General features: G+C 42.8%; 2 protein-coding genes and 1 non-coding gene across 4 annotated transcripts; all 3 read right to left on the bottom strand.

Annotated features, from left to right (window-relative positions):
- Window positions 1-1,404: 1,404 nt before the first annotated feature.
- LOC141500655 (death-associated protein kinase 3) lies at window positions 1,405-11,462 on the bottom strand. 2 transcript variants are annotated; one of them, XM_074204043.1, is made up of 8 exons: window positions 11,208-11,462; window positions 9,041-9,401; window positions 8,253-8,382; window positions 7,863-7,911; window positions 6,541-6,567; window positions 5,665-5,817; window positions 4,741-4,786; window positions 1,405-4,238 (listed from the first exon to the last, which is right to left on the bottom strand). In XM_074204043.1, the coding sequence occupies exons 1-8, from the start codon at window positions 11,267-11,269 to the stop codon at window positions 3,702-3,704; spliced, it is 1,365 nt and encodes a 454-aa protein (XP_074060144.1). In that variant the 5' UTR covers window positions 11,270-11,462; the 3' UTR covers window positions 1,405-3,701. The 2 variants fall into 2 exon arrangements, with proteins under 2 accessions (XP_074060144.1, XP_074060145.1); XM_074204044.1 differs by lacking the exon at window positions 11,208-11,462 and adding an exon at window positions 10,638-11,195.
- A 1,898-nt stretch (window positions 11,463-13,360) lies between these two features.
- Window positions 13,361-21,623, bottom strand: LOC141500654 (elongation factor 2). Its single transcript, XM_074204042.1, has 15 exons — window positions 21,487-21,623; window positions 20,801-21,015; window positions 20,052-20,233; window positions 19,714-19,925; window positions 18,648-18,826; window positions 18,404-18,509; window positions 17,875-17,988; window positions 17,634-17,772; window positions 17,059-17,254; window positions 16,135-16,393; window positions 15,767-15,874; window positions 15,114-15,467; window positions 14,760-14,942; window positions 14,514-14,646; window positions 13,361-14,143 (listed from the first exon to the last, which is right to left on the bottom strand). Exons 1-15 carry the CDS (start codon window positions 21,487-21,489, stop codon window positions 13,950-13,952), a joined length of 2,577 nt encoding a protein of 858 aa, XP_074060143.1. The 5' UTR covers window positions 21,490-21,623; the 3' UTR covers window positions 13,361-13,949.
- LOC141503827 (small nucleolar RNA SNORD37) lies at window positions 18,281-18,347 on the bottom strand. The gene has a single exon (XR_012473128.1). It is a non-coding gene; the product is annotated as a small nucleolar RNA SNORD37 (small nucleolar RNA).
- Window positions 21,624-21,689: the final 66 nt, after the last annotated feature.

Below are 21,689 nucleotides of genomic sequence, written 5' to 3'. Positions count from 1 at the left end.
GGGTCCAAGAAATATAAAAGTTTTATTTCCTTTCAGTTTGTGACATATTACTGCATATGCATGTGTATTCAAGGTACTTAAGAACATGCACATACAATAGCTATAGCCCAGGGCACACTATAGAGTTCCAGATTACATAGGTCTATGGGAATAACACAGTATAAGAAAGGATAGGAAGCATTAAGTCTTGACAAGGCAGGGAACCCACGTCAAGGTGGGTGGAAGGGGATTGTGAAGCTCCCTCCCCTAGAACCAGCTTCCCTGTCCTGTTAGCTGGGAAACATTAATCCATTTTTGTCTGTATGTCCTTAGAATTTAGCAGAATGCCTCACACTTACTAACCCATTAATTAAATGAATGATGGGAGGTTCTTTCACCATCACCAGTGCTTTAGGGTCATGGTTCATTACTACTATGATCCTTGGGCCCCTCTTAACTATCCCTCTCCCCCAACAAATTTAACTGCAAGGAAGAGAGTATTTCTGACACTTCATACCATTACACCCCAACCTCCAACAAATGGGGCATGTAGGGCCACCTATATCTCAGGCCTTGAGCATCAGAGAGGCACCAAATCCCTTCCACTCTCCTAGAACAGAAGTATTTCATGTTTCCGTTCAAGTGTTTCCTTGTCCCTCAACAGTTTATCCTTATCCAAGAGAAGTCAAATCTCAGATTTGTCCATGCCTGGGTCCTTCAATCTCCATGACCATTCAAGGGACTCAAGGGAGGGTAAAGAGAAGTGCTTACTCATCTTTCTCTACTAAATACACCTTTTTCAATACTCTGGAGCTTCAAAAGTTATGCATTTAAATATGAAAAGTGAAGAGAATTTCACTAGGAGAAATCAAGAATGAAAAGAAACTCCCAAAGAGTTCATTTCTACTATTCCTAACTCCAGTATCCTAAAGTGTGCCCAAACACTCTCTAGGCTAAGAAAAGAATATACAGGCATCTTTTACTTTAGGTCAACTTGTTTTTACAGCTTTCCAGACTTATAGAGTTAGATAAAGTTGGGCACAAATTCACTTTATAAAAGCTATTACCTCAACCTTTTTTTAGGCTAGTATATATACTTTGTCAGAAGGCAGCATCTAGTGGCCACATATGGTATTATTGCCTATTACATAACCTAAATTACCTAACCCAAAAGAACAGGACTAAGTTCCAAGGACTAAGAAGAGAATTTGGATCCTCAGGTACTGAAGAAATTATCATGATCTGAGAAAAGGTTGATAGGAAGAAAAGAAGTGAAATAAGAGAAGCTAGAATTAGAAATATCCATAATGTCTGAAGTATGACCACCATATCAACTCATTACTCATGAAAAAAGTATTCGAATTGGTCTGTTAAGGGAACATATCTCTAACTCTGTAACAAAAACCCAAAGGAAAACTGAATTTCTTCACAACCAGACCAATAGAATAACATATAGATGTTCCATAAAGTTATGCCTGTATTAGGTGACTGGCTCCTTGAAAACATGAGTTTCTAAGTATTCTTTCCTGTGTATTCCCATGATCTAAGAGCATTACTCTGCACCACTGTTGAATCAACAAATATTTGACATGATCTGTAATGACTGCCTAGATTAACCTGGGACGTCACAAATTCAGCATGTTACCCTGAAGAGCTCCCTTCCTACATTATTTGGGCCTGTTCCTTCATGTGAAAAGAAGTTTGGACTAAATGACCCCTGAGGTCCCTTCTAGTTCCCATAAATAACTCATGCTTTTTAAAATATCCTTTCTCTTCCCCTGTGGACATGTCACAACTTTTCTGAACTTTTTTCTGAATTGTAAAATGAGGACAGATCAAAGGTGTTTAACACCTCTGAACCATATTAAAATGTCATTGGGAAATACTTAAAATAAATAGAAATACAATAGAACATAGATAGCATTAATATGTTGTTTTCTAAGTCAATATACAGCCTTTAAGAGATGCTTTTCTTTTAGTTTAGTGGCCCAATTTCTATTTGAGTTTGGGACCCCAATGGTTTAAATGATTCCTTCTGGTTTTTAACCCTTTTTAATATAGCCTACAAGAAGATAAGCTCATAAGAGCAAGAACCACATAATCCTTTTTTCTCTCTCAGCACTTAGTAAATACAGTAAATAATAGGTCCTTAAATGTGACTTGGGTTGAATTTGCTTACTCCTACAATTAGCTGACCATTCAGGAGCCCAAGGAAAAGGGAAGTCTACAAACCAAAAAAACTTGACTCAGAATTCAAGAGTCAACAATCAAGAATAAAGTACTATCTACTAGGTGCTGTAGAGAAGAACAAGATAATAAAACCTCATATTGCTATGGCACTTAAAGGTTTGAAAAGCACTCCCCCCCAATGATTCTGAGGTAGCTAATGCAAGTGTACAGATGGAGAAAACCAATCCTGAAAAATAAAACACTGTCCTTGCCCTCAAGGAGCTTGCCCCGTGCAACTAAAAATGGCTTAAAGGATTTCTAGAATCTGACTTCACAAAATACAAGGCGTCTCAAAAGCCTTAGTGCAGTGTTAAACCCAAATAGATTAAAATTGCACTAAGACTTGGGGGACACCTTCTAAAACAAAGCTGCCAGCAGTGAGGGGGAAAGGCAGTACGAGTGGGCAGACTGACCTGGGAGCTAAAAATAAGGAATCAGCCCAGTTCTTCTCTAAATATTCTGGGCAATAATGAGTCTGAAACACTGTCACAGACAGCATGAGGCTTTGCTGCCACCAGAGCTGTCTTTTCACCCATATAAAGGGTAATAAATGGCCAGGAGGCAAAGGGAGACAGCCAGGACAGTCACTGGGTCTGGGCCACTATTTGATGCTGGGACTGCTCAATGTGACTTTAACCAGATCAAGATTTTCTTTCACTTAGTGCACATTTATACAAGGCTAGAAAAACACTTGTTAAATTTAAGAAAATACATCTATATTCCAATTGGGTCTAGCTTTGGGAGATGATCCTATTTCATTCTCATGTAGTTTCATGGCTTTATTAGGGCTTAGATCTACAAGTAGCTTGTGCCTCTGCAAATCTAATTTAAGAGTGGAATCTTCTCAAATAAGGTCAGCTCAAGATAGGAGGGTCCTGTGCAGAATTTCTCTAGCTGCCTATATAGCAGACGCTGGTCATAATGTTCTCCATTCAGAAACTTACAACAGTCCACAAGAGTGAGGTTCTTCCAGAAGACAATCTGTCCAATGGCATAAGTATCATTTGTACTTTTTTTGTTTTACCAGACAAGGGGGTGATGGGTGACCCTCCAAGTCCAGAATGTCCCTCAGTTGTATGAATTATGACAATTTTTTTCAGTTCCAAGGCAGAATAAAGAAAGTTGTGTCTTTCAAATCCACTCAATCCAAACTGTGACTAAGAGAGGGTAAGCAGCAATGTTGCAGAAACTGACATTGCTCAGTACATTAATTCTTATTTTGTTCTGACATTCCAATTTGGCCAAACCTTCCTGTCCCTCTGATTCAGAATTAAATCAGAGGCTCCCAGGGAAGGTTAATAAAAGGAATGACAGCACTGTCTCTACTCTTTACTAGAGAGCCCTTTGGAGAGTAGCCAATCCCAGATCCTCTATCTTCATCCAAGTTATCAATCACAGTTTTCTTCTGCCTCATAGTGCTACAGAACATTACCTCTGACCACCCCCCACTCCCCCCCCACCTGGTCCTCCTCCTCTCCTCCATCCCAGGGTCATTAACGCACACTGCAGTCCCCATCCTGCAGCTTCTCTTGCTCCATGGCATAGACCAGGTCCTGAACAAACCTCATCTCTGATGCTACTTGCTTAGCCAGGGCCTCAAAGCGGTTCTCCAGACGGCTGAGGCGGCGCTTCAGCCCATTTGCCCCCAGCAGAGCCCCCTTTGCCTCTTCTTGGGCCTGCCGTTTCAGTGCCTCCGTCTTGTGTAGCTCCTGACGAAGCAGCCTGAGGTCCTGTCCGATGCTCTCATTCTCCTCCTTATACCAAGCCTCCTTCTCCTCATAGATAGAAGTCAGGACTTCAATGTCCTCACGGAACAGCTTCTTGCTTCGCTCCAGCTCTCGCAGGCCCTCTTCAGCTGCTGCCACCTCCTCCAGAACCCTAGAAAAGCGCTCAAAGTTGATGTATGTGTTGTTCGGGGGCATGCTTGAGTGGGATTTGATAGTGTACTCTTTGAGGCGGGTTGTCTTCAGCCGTCGCCTCTCTGGCTTCTTGCCGCTGTCCTCATTCCGCACATTCCTCCTCTTAATCACCTGTAGGGGTAAGAGAGTGGTTGGATATATAAGGACTTCTTTAGGGCAAAGTGACCTGCATGGAGGCTGGGAAATGCTTGCTACTAATGACATGACCAAACACTGAGGGGGGAATGCTGTGAAAGGCTTTCAGTAGGAGTTGAATGTGAGGAGGAACTATTCAGGGGAAAAATCTTCAAGCAAGCCTACTAGGGCTGGAGAGGGCAGGAGTAGGCCTTCAGGATTTCCCCAAGTTCCTTTTCCAGAAGCTATAAGACAAACAACATCATCCCTGGACAATCAATCTGGCCGTTCATCAGACTTCAGGGTGAAGAATCCCCCAAAACACCATAAAAGGGTAAGAGACTGATCTAATCCTCTGTACAAAGTTAGAGGGGGACAACTCAACACATCATGGTCAGTTCAATCTGAGACTACTGAGTCAGTCCCTGAGAATGTTCTGCCAAAATACCAGACCAATGGCTTGTGAATCCAAGGGCAGAGGGGCCTAAACCCTACTCACCTTAATCCATGAATGCTCCAGGCTCTGCTCAATGGTCATCCTTTTCCTGGAAAAATATCATCTTTTATTTATATAGCACTTATATTTTCAAAACACTTTTCAAATACAACCTGATTTCAACCTCAAACACTATGTGTGATATGTATTATCCCCATTTGACAAACAGAAAAACTGATTCACAGAAAGACTAACTAAATCAACAAGCCATGGGTGGAAGAGAGAGAGTGATATTTCAAATGAATACCACCCAATTACAGTACTACCCCCATCCCAAGGCCCTAGAAGGAAGAACTTTTTCAATAACAGATTTAAACATCAAAATGGAATTCAGAAAAGATGGGTGAATGATTATACCAGCCTTTTAGGATAAGCATTTGACTTTGATGTTCATTATCAAGTTGTGGTCTGGGTGGGTTATTTTTTTTAAGTTTTGTGCTCTGAAATTCTCATGGGCTTGGAAATAGTAAATAACATCTATTATTACCTTAGATCAATAATAGGAATGGCTCAAGAAAAAAAGTAGAAACCAAAAATGACAGAAGTAAAGTGCAGAGGGGGAAAGGAATAATATCTAATACCTCTACTTCTCTCATATATGGTTAAGTTCTCAGATTTGTAAGGATTTTTTTTTACATCATTTCACTGATAAAGATTTAGTTAAATTAAAAAAAAGGAAAACTCAGACTCATTCATGACCTAGTGCCTAAAGATCTATAGTTGGAAGGGATATCCATTCAAAGTTAAGTAAATAAGCAATCCCAGAGAAGATAAATGATTTTGTCAAAGTTGCATATTAGTGAGCAGCAATGCTAGGATTCCAAGCCACACTTTTTTAGTACCCAAACACTATATAGTGGGAAGACTATGCCATAGATACCACCCAATTATAGTACTACCCCATCCCAAGGTCCTAGAACCTCATACTTGGGATCTTTGACAAGCAATCGACGGATGAAGTCCTTGGCCAGCTCACTGGTATTACTGAAATACTCTTCATCAAAGTCATAGTTTACAGCTGAAATGTTGGTGAGAGTCTCCTGCTTGGTTTCACCCAAGAATGGTGATGCTCCACTCAAGCTAGAAAATATACATACATCTCATCAAAGAGGTCTCCCCAAATCTTAGAGCCTGGACAAACAACCAAAGCCCGTGGTACCCCTGCATTATGTAAACAAAGCCCAGAAGTTATAGGATCCAAAAACATGATAAGGACAAAGTCCTTACTCTTTCACTTGGCATGATAGATAATAGGTCTGAGTTTCAACAGTAGATTTTCCCCAAACACCATCCTGTGCTGCCAACTCTAAGAAGCATGAGATAAAAGTCCAAGAATTATCTCCCCAATCTCCCAATACCCAACAACCACTTTGTTCACCCCATTTTATAAATGAGGGAAATGCACTTCACTGTCCTATTAAAAAGTCAGAAAACTACTGAGCCTTCTGGCATTTGTAACGCTAACCCTAGCACCCCAAACTTTCTCAAGCACACAGAAAGCCACCATGTGGTATAACAAAGAGCCAGCTGTGCAACACTACAAGGACAATAGGAAAGAGCATCCTAAGCTCTTTCACACAAGCTAGCACTCAATTCTCTTTTGTAACTATTCTCTAGTTACTTCAAATATGTCTTGCCTTCCTCTTCTGTGGGAAGTATGTGAGGACAAGAACCAGTAACTATAGGGCAGAGGATTTTCTACATGCTCAAAAGCTGTTTTTTGGAGAATGAGTTGACATGCCATAGATATACTGTCCTAACCAGAGACCATCTGCAAGAAGAAATAAATATGAAAATACTTACAGAATATATGTGATCACTCCAATGCTCCTGAGAAAAGAAAAGAAAAAACTGATCACAATGGAACATTATTCTATAACTCCAGAGATAATGACTCACATGGAAGGGACAAAACCCATGCTTTTTCTTTAGCACAGCTCTATCCAAAGCCTCTCTGTATAAAAAGAGTGGCAACCCTGTTCTGGATTTACCACTATCAAGTCAAAAGTTAAAAGCAGAGTAGACGGGGGCAGCTAGGTGGCCCAGTGCATAGAGCACTGGCCCTGAAGTCAGGAGTACCTGAGTTCAAATCTGGCCTCAGACACTTAATAATTATCTAGCTGGGTGACCTTGAGCAAGTCGTTTAACCCCATTGTCCCTTAAATAAATTTATTTTTTAAAAAAGCAGAGCAGACAACAGAAAGGAAGTTTTTGGAAGACAGCAAGGACATAAGGTTTTATAAACCTCAGTAGAACTCCTGGGATTTCAGAAATATAATTAGAGATCAAGAAACAATGTACAATTTGGCCAAAATTTTCCTCTCCACGGACTTCAATTCTCCCTACTTGTAAAATGAAGTATTTGGACTATATGATCTCTATGATGCCTCCTGATTATTAATACTGAAGGTTTCTATACCAATTTGCCTAAAAATCACCTCCATACTGGGAACCAAGGCAGAGCTCAAGAGGTCAAATAATGCCATGAAGCATCCATTAGACACTAGCCCCAGATTGGGAAAGTTGAAGAATATAATGAGAATGAGTGTCTAAAGGCTCCTTCTATGAAACATGATGCATTCTGAGGCATCTTTAAATCAGGAAGACTAACTAGGGAAAGGAAAAAAGAGAGAAGGGAACAAAAGATCAATGGCAGGCCCAAATTCCTCCGGGTTTTAACATTTCAAGTGAGGGAAGAAGTCATAGGAACGAGTCAGTCTTAGGTTTGCCTGTTTTAGCCTTGAACCTGTAAGGCTATTAAGAGGTAGAGACTCGGTACACAATAAAGCACCGGCCCTGGAGTCAGGAGTACCTGGGTTCAAATCTGGTCCCAGACACTAAATAATGACCTAGCTGTGTGGCCTTGGGCAAGCCACTTAACCCCATTTGCCTTGTATAAATCTTAAAAAAAAAAAAAAAGGAGGTAGAGACTGGTCTGATCATCCCAATTCCTTTAAGAGATGTGCATAAAAGTGGAATGAAAGACATTACAAAAAAAAAAGTTGCCTCATCTGTCTATATTAAGAGATACTATAATTCTAGATGTATTTCCAAATTGAGTCCTAGTAAACTGCTGGGGAACTGAAGGTTATCAGGGAAGCCCAACATCAGCTCCTCTCACTCACCACATATCTGCCTCCAGACCTAGTGGCTCATAGTTCACGATCTCAGGAGCTTAGGAAAAATAGGAAGAGAAGGGGGATCAGTCCTACTTTGTAAAAGATCAACTCTAGTATATATACCCAGACATGCAACATGGTTAGGAAAATTGGGGTACCAGTCTAATGAGACACAACTTAGGTCCTTGAATTTCTAATACGCCTAAAGGAGAGGATAACATGACAAACAGGAAGGTAATAACAGAAACTGTTTGTAGTGCAAGCCAGGTATTCTTGGAATTTAAAAGATGATGAAGCCAGCATTCTCAGTCTTTCCCTCTCCAAAAAAAAGCATAGCCAACATAGTCTCTTCCCATAGTCTCTATAGGGTCTCTACTACATAGAATGGTCACTTACCTACAAATTCTGGAGTTCCAAAAATATTCTTGAATTCATTCCCTGCCTCAATTTTGTGAGCAATGCCAAAATCAATGAGCTTGATTCGAGGGTTGGGCACGTTTTTATCTAGAAGCATGATGTTCTCTGGCTGTAAGAGAGAAATACAAATCAGGTTTCGTGGGTTTAAAAATAAATGTAGTGCAACAATTATTGTCAAAAATACTCCCTATTTTAAAGAAACATAAGTTTAAAAAAAATAAGCTTTATGTTAGAAAAAAGCCATCTAACCCTCCCAGTCTTGGACCAAGCACTGACATGCAGCTGTCTCTGAAAAGAAAAAAACTTAATCTGAACTTAAGTTCCACAAAAACTAACAAAATAGAGAGGTCCAAAAGTCCAAGATGAAAGAAAAGTAGAAAAATGAACAGATAGAGGCTTAAATAACCAGACCCAAAAAACATAAATTAATTCCTCTCCAAAAAAAAAGGATATAAGGAAGGAGCTGAAGAAGCATAATTTCTAATACTGCTTGGAATTCTCAGGGTCAGAAACAAGAGAATCATGATTTCAGACTTAAGAGTCCACATTAGAGGTTACTGAATTCAACCGGTTCCTTTTACAAATAAGGAAACTGAGGGTGAGAGGTTAAGTGATTGCCCAGGGTCACATAGCTTACAAGTACAGAGGCAGTATTCAAACCAAGGTCTTCATTTCACCAAGTTTAAGAAAAAACAGACGGTTAGAGAAAACTGTTCTCTATTCCCTCAAAAGTCCAAGAAAAAGTAAGACAGGAAAACAGGGCTCACCTTTAAGTCAAAGTGGGCAATTCTCTTGGAGTGCAGATAATGGACACCATCTAAAATCTGCTTAAGGAACTGGGTTGCCTCCTCCTCAGTTAGGGACTCCTTTTCGGCCAAGAAATCAAAGAGTTCACCCCCAGAAACCAGCTCCAAGATCAGCACTACATCTGTCTTGTTCTCAAAGATGTCATGGAGGGTAATGATGTTAGGGTGCTGGATCTCCCGAAGAATATCCACCTCTCTCTCTATCTCCTCTCGGCTTACCCCCCGACGACTAGATGACAATCGACGCTTCTTAATGAACTTAGCTGCATACTCCATCCCGTTGCTCTTCTGACGGCATTTCCGTACAATTGCAAACTGACCACTGTACAGAGTTCAGGGAAAAAACAAGTTAGGGAGAAATATAAAGGAAAAGAAAGAAAAAGAGAAAAACTCTTAGAAAGGTAAAGATCTTCTTCATTCCTCCCATATGTCCAGTTAGTGAGTGGTGTGGCTTGTGTTCAAATTCCAATAATGGTTTTCCCACAATGTTGGATGAAGCACCCACATCACTTAACTTCTTCCAGACATACGCTTTTCTTATAAGGTGTGGAAGGCTACTAACTCTAGGAAAGAATGATACAGCAGCTGCCAGAACTAAGAATATAGACCTTTGATAGTATAACTCAGCTATGGGAAATAGGCTTGTATAGAGGTCAATTTTGGGTAGGCCCTTGAAGATAGTAATCCTGTAGGATAAGGTCAAGACATCCCCATACACATATTCATATATTATAATCAGATTTCCTTTGGATGGAATACATAGAGAACTGGATGCTGAAGCCCTAACTTCCCAATTGTTGGATGTGAGATTATATGTTCAAAAGAACGGGTAGCTAGATGATTCTCAAAGCAAGAAAACGGGTAATAAACCAGATAAATCAAAAACTATAGAACATAAGTCTTACAAGGGTAGAAAAGGAAAGTCTCCTTAACCAGGTCTTACCCTAATTTATTCACTCTTAGCTCACTTATCTAAAAAACTTTCTCAGTGCTACTGTTCCACCAAGAGCAACCACCCACTCAGCCAAACACTACACCAAAAACACTATACTCATTCCAGATTCCTTTGTTCCCTCAACTCCCACATGGAATGCCTATCTACTCTTCTACCTTTCCAAAGCCTATCCATTCTTTAAAGCCTCAATCCCACTTCCTCCAAGAAGCTTAAACCTGATCACTCTAAACCATTATCTTTCCCCTCTCCAAACTCCTATTTTTCCTGATAGTCAGTACCACATAAATTCTCATCAACTGCTAATTGCTTCATTTAAATTTTATCTTTCCAGTTAAACTCTGAAGCCAGGTGGGAAGTATCTAGCAGCCACAAGCTTCAGAACCACATCTTAACAATTCTTCTCTGTCCTCTTTAGTTCAAAGTACATTGAACGATTTCTCAGTTAAGTGAGAAATTCAAAGAATCAAGGTGTTCAATAATAAAAATACCGACTCATGAAACAGGTTCAAATCCCCAATTCTAAAAAAGAAAAGAAAAACTGCAAAGTCATTTTTCTAAGGTTCAATCTCCTTCCCTATAAAATGCAGGTTACAAGTTACCTACGTCAGAAAGTTCTTTTGTAAGCCTGACGGTCCTTTCTGAAGGTGAGCTGCGGTTGGAGGTCACCCTGCCCTGTTACCTTCATCCTCCTAAGGGGCATGCCTCAACTTGAGGGAATTCCAATAGTAGCAGGGTAGGGTTTAAAGGAACAAAGAGGCCCATGTGGTCTCAGAAGAAGCTCTTTTCAGCAGAAGCCACACACAAGGCTCCGTTATTTACATTTTTGTCCGGTGACATCATCCGCCCGGCCTATAGGCGGCCCGGGGAGAGATGCCGGACCATATAAGGTTCGCGGCTGCACGGCAGAGTCCGGCCCAGCCGGATTAACACAGACTAACAGGAAATCATCTGCTCGGTCGGATCGGAGATTTAAACTTTTGTCACACCAGTGAGACAGCAGGGGCTGGCGGCGGCGGCCGAGCCGCTTTTTTCCAAGTTTCTCCGAGGTCTCGGTGGAACTCTTGCTCCTCCCCTTCCCTCCAGGCTTTCCAGGAAAAGGAGAACAAGGCAGCGGCAGCTTGTGAGCCGCCCCCTGGAAGGGGCAAGCGGGGACAGGACCACGACCGGCCTTACCTGCCCAGCTCCTCGCCCATCTCGTAGTGCTCTTCCACGTCCTCCTGCCTGAACGTGGACATGGCTGCGGGTCGGGCCGGACACCGCGCCCGAGGACGTCGCCCCGCCCCGGTCGGTGCGCCGCTCCCTCCTCCGGCCCGCTCCCGCAGACGTCCCGGCGCGCGGGCCGCCCCCCGGCTCCCACCTCAGGCTCCGCGCCGCAAGGGACGCGTCTGAGGCGGTGCGGAAGGCGAGTCTGCGGCCAGCCCCGGCGCTTACCTCAGCAGCGCCCGCTCTGCGCCGCCGCAGCGCTCCGACGTACGCGACGTCATCGCGCCGGCGCGCCCTTGGCCAATCCTGAGCCCCGTCTCCGAACGTCCGCACGCCCCGGCGTCCCCCGCCCACACTCGCGCTGTCATTCTTTACCCTTCATCCCCTCCCCCCCCACCCCAGCTTCTCCGGGAAAACCCCGCCCATGAGCATTCTGGGAAGCCGAGTCGTCGACCCGGGTTACCGGCCGCTAGAGGGCGCTGAGGAAGAAGGGCGGGACAAAAGAGGTCCAGAAAAGCACCTGATTGGCTGCTCCAGGTGCAAATTAGCGTGGCGGAGGACAAAAAAAGACTAGTTTCCGGTTCCTAGCCCGCCCATGCAGTGCCGGCCCCGGGTTTCATTCATTCAGCGCTAGTATTTACCTGCGCAGTGCAGACCGGAAGTTCTGCTCTGCATCACGCAGGACTTGCGTTTCGCTAGTGGTGCTTTGAGGCTTGAAAAGATTTTATAAGGAATTAGAAAACTCCAACCGTGCGCTCCCGGAAGGCAGGGGCTCCGGGGCTCTCCAGCGGCTGGCCCGGGACCCGGCACTGCTGCCTGGCGCCTGTTGCCATGGGGACCAGGGTAGTGAATGGAGCTTCCGGAAGCCGCAGGCAGCTGAGATTCCTAACCCTCAGGTCTACACAGACTGACCTGCCCGGCCAGGTTCTGGCCTTCTCAGACGCTGGGCAGCCAAGTGGTGCAGTGAATAGTCAGCAGACCCTCCTCAAGTAAATGAACGAGTCACCTAGGGGCGAGATCCTGTTTGCCATGAGGCAAACAGATGACTGGGAAATGAGCCAGAGGAAATGGCAAAGCATCCCAGACAGAAAATCCCAGACGGCATCAGGAAGTCAAGACTCAACAATCTGACACCATCACACGCTTGCCCATTGGGATCAGCCGGCTTGCTCACAGCTGTGCCTAAAGATTCCTGGTCGTTTCTAGACTGCTGCTAGACAGCGATTTAAAGGGTCAAGCTACTGCAGTTCAGACGAGGCAGTCGTGCCAGTAGAAAAAGGGACATTACTATTGACATACCACAAAGAGGTAACAGCTACTCACCTATCTCAGCTGGCATGAGGCATATATCAATTTGAAGTTGCCAATTCCAGCCATGTCTTGAAACCCAACAAATATGGCAAGCAGTCCCATATATCCTAACCCATGCCAAAGCTTTTAAGTGTATGTGCTGCCCAAAGATTTGTAAAGCTACACACCTGGATTCAAATTCAAAATTCAGTTATCTAAAAGTCAAATATCTACTATGGGATGATTTTTAAAACACTAAGAGACTAGAATACATCTCAGCTTTCCCTCCCCAGGGTCAATTAAATTCATATTAAAGCGGACTGTCCATTTTGTAGTCAGGTTGATTTTACAAGTGCTACTCCACATATTCAAGCTATCCTCACACTCGAGGAATGGAATGCAAGGATCTCAGGTCACCATCCCAACAAGGCTGGACAAAACACAGCTTTCAGATACTTCAATTAGTCCTTTATCCATGCCACAAGTAGTTTAGATTTGGGGAGAATTAAGGAATTAACATTCTAATTTTGAAGGATAGTTAACCTGTAATATTTGTTTCATAATCAAATAGAACCACTTTATGCCAAAGATGGACAACTGTTACTTCAGAATACAAGGGGAAAAAAATGTTCATAATCATAAGCATTAAACTTTTTTTAAGTGCCAGAAGTTTCTCAATAAACGCTGTTAACCAATTGTAGATTTCTTAGGATTCCAGGATCTTTGCCAGCTGAGTGTGGAAATCCAAAAGCAGCAACAAAAAGACCTTGTTAATTACCCCAGTCCAATTTTAGGTAAAAGACCCATACTTGGAATGAATCACTTGAACACTGTTATTGATATTCATCACCATATCAAATTTATTATTCCAATGGCACTAATACATCTGTAGATGTTCATGATGACAATCACACTGCACAAAATTTTCTTGCCTTCTAGTTTCTGGCCAACTAGATTATATCTCCTGAACTTTCCCTTCACCCTTCCTGAAGATCCACTACAGGCCATTTACTCAAGCAAAACCTCTTAATGCACTCATTTGCACTTTTTTGGGCACTATGTTTCCCTTTGAAAAATGAAGAAAATTTTAGGGACCCATCCCAACCCACCCCCCTGGGCCAAATATACCCTGCAAAGAGGACACCTTTTTCTGCCTCTTTGAAGACTTGAATAAATATGGAAACAGGCAACTCAAGTTGCATCAAGTGGAAATGTTTCAAGTTATGGCACCAAGTGGGCCCCAAATGTGTCATGTGCAACACAGAAACCTATAAGGCTGAATATCAATGTGTTTTGAAAGTCTCAAGTTGCTATGAACTGATTAAGTATATGCAAAGAGATGTCACTGCAGTTTTAACAATTTGCTGCATTGGTGTTATGCTAAAGTCCAACAGGAGTTTGAACTGATGTTGGAGGGAGCTTTTACAATTTGTCCAGGAAGTTGTCCAGGGCTGGGATACCTTCCTTCAGCCCTTTGCGTTTGCGGGTCTCTGCCACGACCTGGCAAGGGCGGCTAGTGTTGTCAAAGGGGTCTCCAGGCAGGATCTGCCAATGGTCAAATACACACTGAGGGAAGGCTTGGCCACCTGTATTGGACCTCAAATCAGCTGTGAAGCCTGGAAGAAAAGGGAAAGGATGAGAAAGGCAAAAGTTTAAAAAGCTAAAAATGCAATTTAATGCTTCAAACATAAAAATGACTAACTCAATATATACTGAGAATATCTCCCTCAACAACAAAAAAAAAGTTCTTAAAATGTGTTGTTAGAATTCTACCAAACCAAGATCATTTTTGTAAAGCACCAGATACTTGCTACAATCATCAAAAATTCATCTGAACCTTACAGCTATCAGGGAGGGAAGGGGATTATACTTCACTTTAAGAGGAAAATGTGATAGATGCCAAATCAGTAGATTAGTGACAGAATTAAGGCCCAAATGACATCCCAAACAAGCTTTACTGAAAGGTTTTCAGAATTTAATACTTACCAAAAGATTCATTGACAGGCAGATAGGCTTTCACAACAAACATAGGGGTGCCAGCAACCTGGGACTCCTCAAACACATGCCCTCGCTTCCTGTTCAGGACACCATAAATGCCCCCAACCACTTGCTCTGGACACTAAATGAAATTTTTAAAAAATTTATTAAATGACTGTGGGAAAGATGGAAGTCAGCTCAACCTAGAACTTTTGTTTCTCAAAGTCTTATAAGTAGCATAGCCATTTTTCATACCTGAATCTCCACAAGATAGATGGGTTCCATAAGACGAGGCTGGGCAGTCAACACACAGGCATAGAGGCAGCGCCGGGCTGTGGGGATGATTTGGCCACCACCACGGTGAATGGCATCAGCATGCAGAGTCACATCATGTACATCAAAACGGACTGCACGCATATTTTCTTCACACAGGGCTCCCTGGAGATAAAAAAAAATAACTAAGAACCTTCCATGCAAAGTATAATTGATATTTGCCAATTTATCTGTCTTATCTGAAACCTCAGCTGCACCCCCCAATAAAAAGCATTTTTTTCTGATCTAAACTGAATATCCAGAATATAATAACCCAACATTTTAAACACAATCTACCTCCTTGGTAGCCCACTGGAATCCAGCCACCACGCTGTCCTTGATCTCATTAAGGTACTGTACTCCCTTGGTGATATCCGTGAGAACATTGGGCCCAGTTCCATCAGGACCAAAGCACCAGATCTTACGGGCCTCAGTCACATCCCACTCATACTTCTCAGCCAGGTAGCGAGCTCTCTGCTTGAGTTCCTGACGGGCAGAAACTTCACCCTTGTCAATGTCTTCAGCCAGGCCATCAGGGAAGGGCCGAGCCTTCATGTACAGCCTGTTGTGCTTATTGGGAGATTTGGAAAGGCAGAGAACATTTGACTCCTCACTGACTGTCTCTCGGTAGGAGACAACAGGGTCCGATTTCTGCAAAGAAAAAAATACACATCAGTTAAAACAAGCAAGTACACCTAACATTTAAGAAAAAAAGGGTCTAAGGATACACAAAATAGTTCCAGATTCATAAAAGGAATTTTAAATGACTAGAGATCTGTGACAAGTCTTTAATATTGAATTAAATTATTCCTTTTCAATCAGGGTTAGGTTCTGAGGATAATCAGTTCTCATTACTCTCAATAGGGCTACCTAGTCTAAAAATAAGTTCTATGTTCACAATCCCTTGTTTCCTTCCCTACTTTCTTAAGACTTAAAGTGATGAGGTTTACCTTGATGGGAATGCAAGCATGATCTTCCTCAAGATCTTTCAGGCAGATCTCCAGATGCAACTCCCCAGCACCAGCAATAATATGTTCCCCAGATTCCTCAATGATACACTGAAAAGAGAAAGAGCCAATGTACAAAGAAATATGAACTATTTTGGTATAGATGTAAAAGGTAAGAAAGATGAAACCACAAGAAAGATAGGACAAAACAATTCTAAGAAAACATCCTTCTTGACCTTGTCTCCTTTAGGTAATTCAGATAAGCCACCAGGAGATCTCAACTGAGTAAAGATAACCAGTGAAACTTCCTAGGAAATTTTTTTTAGTGCAATAGGTAAATTAAGAAAATTTTGCACTTAAAAGCAACCTACCTGGACCATAGGGTCAGACTTGGCCAGGCGCTTCAGTCCTTCCACTAGTTTGGGCAGGTCAGCTGGGTTCTTGGCTTCAACAGCTACACGCACCACAGGACTAACACTAAACTTCATCACCCTCATGTTGTGGGCATGCTCAAAGGTAGTAATGGTACCTGTCTTGACAAGGAACTGATCCACACCAACCAGACCAACAATGTTACCACAAGGCACATCTTCAATGGGTTCAACGTATCGGCCCATCATCAGAATTGTCCTGAAGAAAAATTGACAAATCAAGAACTACTAACATATACAAGGTCATTCACAATAGTAAATCTTCTTCTATTCTAAGGGTAGGGAGCTTTACCTGTGAGTTAGGAATGGTTTTTATGTTTTAAGTTTATTGTATTTAAAAACAAAAAACAACAGGCCAACCCTTGGTCTAAAAAATATCTTCCAAACTATGCAAATGAAAATTTCAAAATGCTCATCCAGGGAAGAGGGGAAGGATAAGGGAAACACCTATAGCTCTTAGGTCTCTCAGTTTGTGTGGCTGGCTATCTAAGTTCATAAGCAAGATGGGAATTATCCTTTTTTTATTGTTGGTTCCTGACTTGGCTATAAAGGATGGTTCTGAATCTTAATGAGTTACATTCCAAGTCAAAAGAATTTAACAAGTTACTTTTTATATAAAACATCCTTTTTGGTATAAAATACAACTCAAATGTGGCAAAACTGACGCCAATCCTAGTTTTCAAGTAATAATTGGGCAGCTCAAAATTTTGTCAGCCGTGATGAATTAGTTGCTTTAAGACAAAGAATTTGGGACCAGCATGTCAAGTGTGATACCATAAAAGGCTCTTGCCTCAGGATACTGGAATAATTTCATGCACTTCTTTTTCTTATTCCTTAAAAGTATAGAAAGGATAAACTTCTGACCTCTGAATTGGCTTCAGGTAGAGATCTTCCTTCTTCCCAGGGGTATAATTGGGTCCCATGATTCTGACCTTTAGGCCGGTGGAAACAAGACCAGAAAATACACGGCCAAAAGCATAGAATCTGCCTTTGTCCGAGGTTGGCACCATTTTAGAAATGTACATCATCAGGGGACCTTTGGGGTCACAGCTTTTAATACCTGAGAAGAAAGGTAATGAGAGGCATAACTGGAATCACACAAAGTCAAACACTTGTGATTATTAATTTCTTGGAAATGAATTTGGGAAAATTTATTCAGGATTTTGGCTGATATTCAGGAGTTGACCTTAGCATTTTTTAAACTTAAAAGCCAAGTCATTTAGAGTAACCATACAAGTTGAAACCTTCTCATCTGTAACAACTGACTAATGTTCAGTTAATCCAGTCAAAATGAGGGGAAAAAGTCACTTATCAGGAAGCAGAAAATAAAAGAATCAACCTAGATGGATTTGGGTCCTTGCTGAGACAAGCAGTGTTACCTTGGAGAACTAAAAGCTCCAAGATTTCTGCCCAGGTAAAAAAGGGAAAAAAAAACATACCCATAGCAGCCTCATCATCAGGAGGACCCTCATATAACAGTTCACAGCGGTATTTCTGAGCAGTTACAGGAGAAGGCAGGTGGATGGTTATCATCTGGAGAAGTGCATCTCCAGCAGGAAGCCAGCGTCTCATGACAGCCTATATAAACAGGACCAAAAAACACAGGTTGTAATTTCAACCCCCGGAAGGGAAGATTCTAAATCCTTAATTCTAAGCTGTCACAGACCTTTTCCGCCTTACCTTCAGAAGTGGTTTTCCCTCTTTGTCTTTATCCTCACTGTCCAGTTTGATGTCAAGTTTTTCAATCAGTTTTGCAGTCTCCTCCTTCTTAAAGGTCATAATTGCATCAAATACCTATGGCAGAGAAATCAGTTTATTTAATCAAAACAAGAAAACCTACTTGCTTCCAAATTTAGATTCCAGCACAGAAACTAGGAAAGAGATGTATCGATGACAAATTTACACAAGGCCTGATAAAGATGCAGGTTACAAAGTTTAAAAGAAAATGTTTACTTCCAGATATACAAAGAGATTTTTTTTCCCCTTAAATTTTTCAGGGTAACTTATTTTCCCTAGAAAAAAATTTAAAGACTGACTTCTAAAGAAATCACCTTTTCTTATCTTGATATTTTAACAACTGCATGCTTCTCAGAAGTTAAGATTTCTTCATAAGACATCAGGTCAAAGTGAAGAAATATTCCATCATCATGAACATAACAGTCAAGTTAAAAAATACTTGAGAACAAAGCAGTACTCATTATCTTCTTACCTTGAAGATTGGATCTAAGATCAGCTGGCAGAAAGTTCTAGGCAACTTCTTTCCATCAGGGCTGGTTGCTGATTTGCTAAATTTCCCATTGGCAGGATCAAAATACCTAGATGGAGAATAAAAGCAAAACATATTCAACCTTATTACGAGAATACTAAGCTGTCTTCCTGAACTTAAAAACTTATTTAAATAACATTTTGCAAAACTAAGATTAATGACAAATCTCATCTCCAAGTCCACTCACCGGTCACCCCATAATTTCTTCATCATGTCCTCTACTTTCTTAGCCCGTTCAGCTGGTCCCAGCTGACCTTCACCCTTGGCAGCAAATTTTGCCACATACATCTCTGCAAACTGCTTCAGAGTAAAGGCCCAACCATGAAGCCCAGAGCCAAAGCCAACAGTACCAAGGACTGGGTCAATCTGAAAGGTTAAAGTAGTAAAGTTATTGGATTTTACCAACCAATAGTCAAACCCCCAACTTTTAATGAACTCGGTACTGAAAAACAAGCATATGTGTGTGTGTATATGTGTGTATATATATATAAACATATATAACACACACACACCCCTAAAACACTATACAAAAGTGTTACAATTTAGATGACCAGTCTTGTTTAACTTTCACATTAACAGCTCATCTGACTCTTTAAACAACTCAAGTTATGATTTCAGGTACCACTATTTCCAATTTAAATAAAACAAGTCTGCAATTATACCATTTCTAAAAGCTTGGTTATAGTCAAAAAGACCTATCTTACTCAGTAGTAACCTCAATAAATATGAATAAATTCAACAAATATGGTTAAAGAATATATAAATCTATCCACATTACCATTCCACAAAGGGCTATACAGAAACCAGCTATTAAAGGCAAATTGTACCATGGCAAAAATCATTATTATCCTAGTCCTTAATTCCACTTAACAGCTTTCAAAGCTGTTTCTTGGCCTCACTCTAAAGGAGTGCACTCACTCAAACTCCCCCCCACCTTCCATAGATGGAATGTTTTTCCATATCACAAAGGACCTCAATAAAATTTCAAGTTCACCTTAATATTAACCCTCCATCAAAAAAATTAAATCTATTCCTATGATATCGAAATAACACTGACTTCATAAATTTTAGTTTTGCAACTGAATTTTCTGCTATGATAAGTGCTTATGAAGCGACAAAGAGAGGCAATTTTAAAGCTGTTTTAATTATACCTAGAGGACTAGAACACCTAAAAATTAGTCAACTCTAAGAACTTATCAGGTTAAACACTGTTACCAACTAGTCCATAAATTTAATCAGTTCCTCAGACTTACCATGATGTTTCCCATTGGGCCACTCTCGCCCTCCCCATAGGTGGAGATGATAACATTCACATTCTCTACAATTCGCTGAAATGTCTGATACAGTTCCTCTGGCTCCAACTGCAACTCAAGTAGGGCTCGGTCCATCTTGTTCATCATCAGGACAGGCTTGATTCGCTCAGCAATAGCCTGGCGAAGTACAGTCTCAGTCTGAACACACACACCTGAGAAAAGGGAAGAGTTTGTAGTGGCCCACTTGACAGTCCAGCCCCCACCCCTCCCCTCCTCTTAGTGCCCAGAGAATCTGGACCACAAAACACCCTCTTCTTTCTCTAATCAAGCAAGCTTACCAGATACGCAGTCAACCACAACCAAGGCACCATCAGTAACACGGAGTGCAGCTGTTACTTCTGATGAGAAGTCAACGTGCCCAGGTGAGTCAATGAGGTTGATGAGGAAACCAGAACCATCTTTGCTCTGCTTGATGAAGTTCAAATCATTTTCTGATAGTTCGTAGAAGAGGGAGATGGCACTGAAGAGATAAAGCAACAGTAGATGAGAAATCCACTTTGGACCCATCAGATGGATGAAGAGCGTCAAGGGACCTTTACAAACTTAAATACAATAGGAATTAATTTAGCCATACTAAAACAGACATTTATCCCTTTAAGTGGAGAAGATTCTTCATATTGACATATTCAAAATTCTGCTGTGGGATGACATTAAATTTCCAGGTCACTGGCCAAGAGAGTACTGGCTCTAAGTTTCTTTTTTTTTTTTTTTTAAAGAAATTTGAACACATGCCTTTCTCTTTTCTCCTAGGGAATGACGCATCAGTTATTCATCTAATTGTTTTACTTTCCATTATATAAGCACGATTCTTTTGTGGAAGAAGTTTGTAAACTTTTTTTGGCCTCAGACATGCCATACTTACTGAGGACTTCAAAGAGCTTTAGTTTGAGGTGGGTTATTCTCCTTTAGTCCGCCAGCTGCGGGGGGCACAACACCCCCCCACCCTGCTTTGGGAATCACATCCTTTGCAAACTGTCCAACACCAAGCACCAGGACTGCGGGGCTGAGGCTGGGCCTCCGCACTTACGTCGACTTGATAGTGATGCAGCGCTCCTGCTCGTCCTTCCTCGTGTCGGTGAACCTGGTCTCCCCGGCACGGGCGGAGGCAATGATTCCAGCTTTGCAAACCAGGGAATCCGTCAGGGTGGACTTGCCGTGATCCACGTGAGCGATGACCGACATGTTTCTGATGTTGGCCTTTTTGTCCATGATGGCCCGGATCTGGTCTACGGTGAAGTTCACCTAGGAAGCCGAGGGCGCCGGTCAGGATCCGCCTGCCCCCGCGGCCCCCACGCGGCCCCCGGGCTGGGCTCCGGGCCGGGCGCGGCCCCGCTGCAGTACCGCCCGCGGCCGGCGCGCCCCTCCCCCACCCTCCGCGGGGGCTCCCCCGGCTCCCGCTGCCACATCACCCGGCTGCGATCGCGCCCGCCGCCGGCCGGGGGGCCGGGGCCGGCCGGGGGGCGGCTGGGCGGGGGCGCGGCGCGGCCTCGCGCCGGAGGCTGGGCGGGGGCGCGCGCCCGGAACCGCCGGCTGCCGCATCTCCCCGAAATGGCGGCGGCGGCGGCGGCGGCGGCCTCCTCCTCCTCTGCCCCATCGCCCTTCCCCGGGCTCCCCCGGCCCTCTTCGCCAGTCCTCCCGGCCCGGGAGCGTCTCCCCTCGTCGCGCACGGGTCCCGGCGCGGCCTCGACCCCCGAAGCGGGCGGCGGCCCTCACCATGGTGGCGGATGGCGGTGGATTCTCCGGCTCGCGATCCGACTGGGGTGAGTCGCGCCGAGAATGGCGGCGGCGACGACGGAAGAGGACGCTGACGTCAACGCTCCGCACCTTTATAGCCCGACGCCGGTTGCAAGGTCAGCTGACTTTTGCGAGGGAGGCGGGAAGAAGAGACGTAATGCACATGCGCCAGAGATCCCTTT

This window comes from Macrotis lagotis, chromosome X, assembly GCF_037893015.1.
Source record: "Macrotis lagotis isolate mMagLag1 chromosome X, bilby.v1.9.chrom.fasta, whole genome shotgun sequence".
In the NCBI taxonomy this organism is placed as follows: domain Eukaryota; kingdom Metazoa; phylum Chordata; class Mammalia; order Peramelemorphia; family Peramelidae; genus Macrotis; species Macrotis lagotis.
The sequence above is the reverse complement of the archived record's forward strand: the minus strand, read 5'-3'. Positions and strand labels throughout refer to the sequence as shown.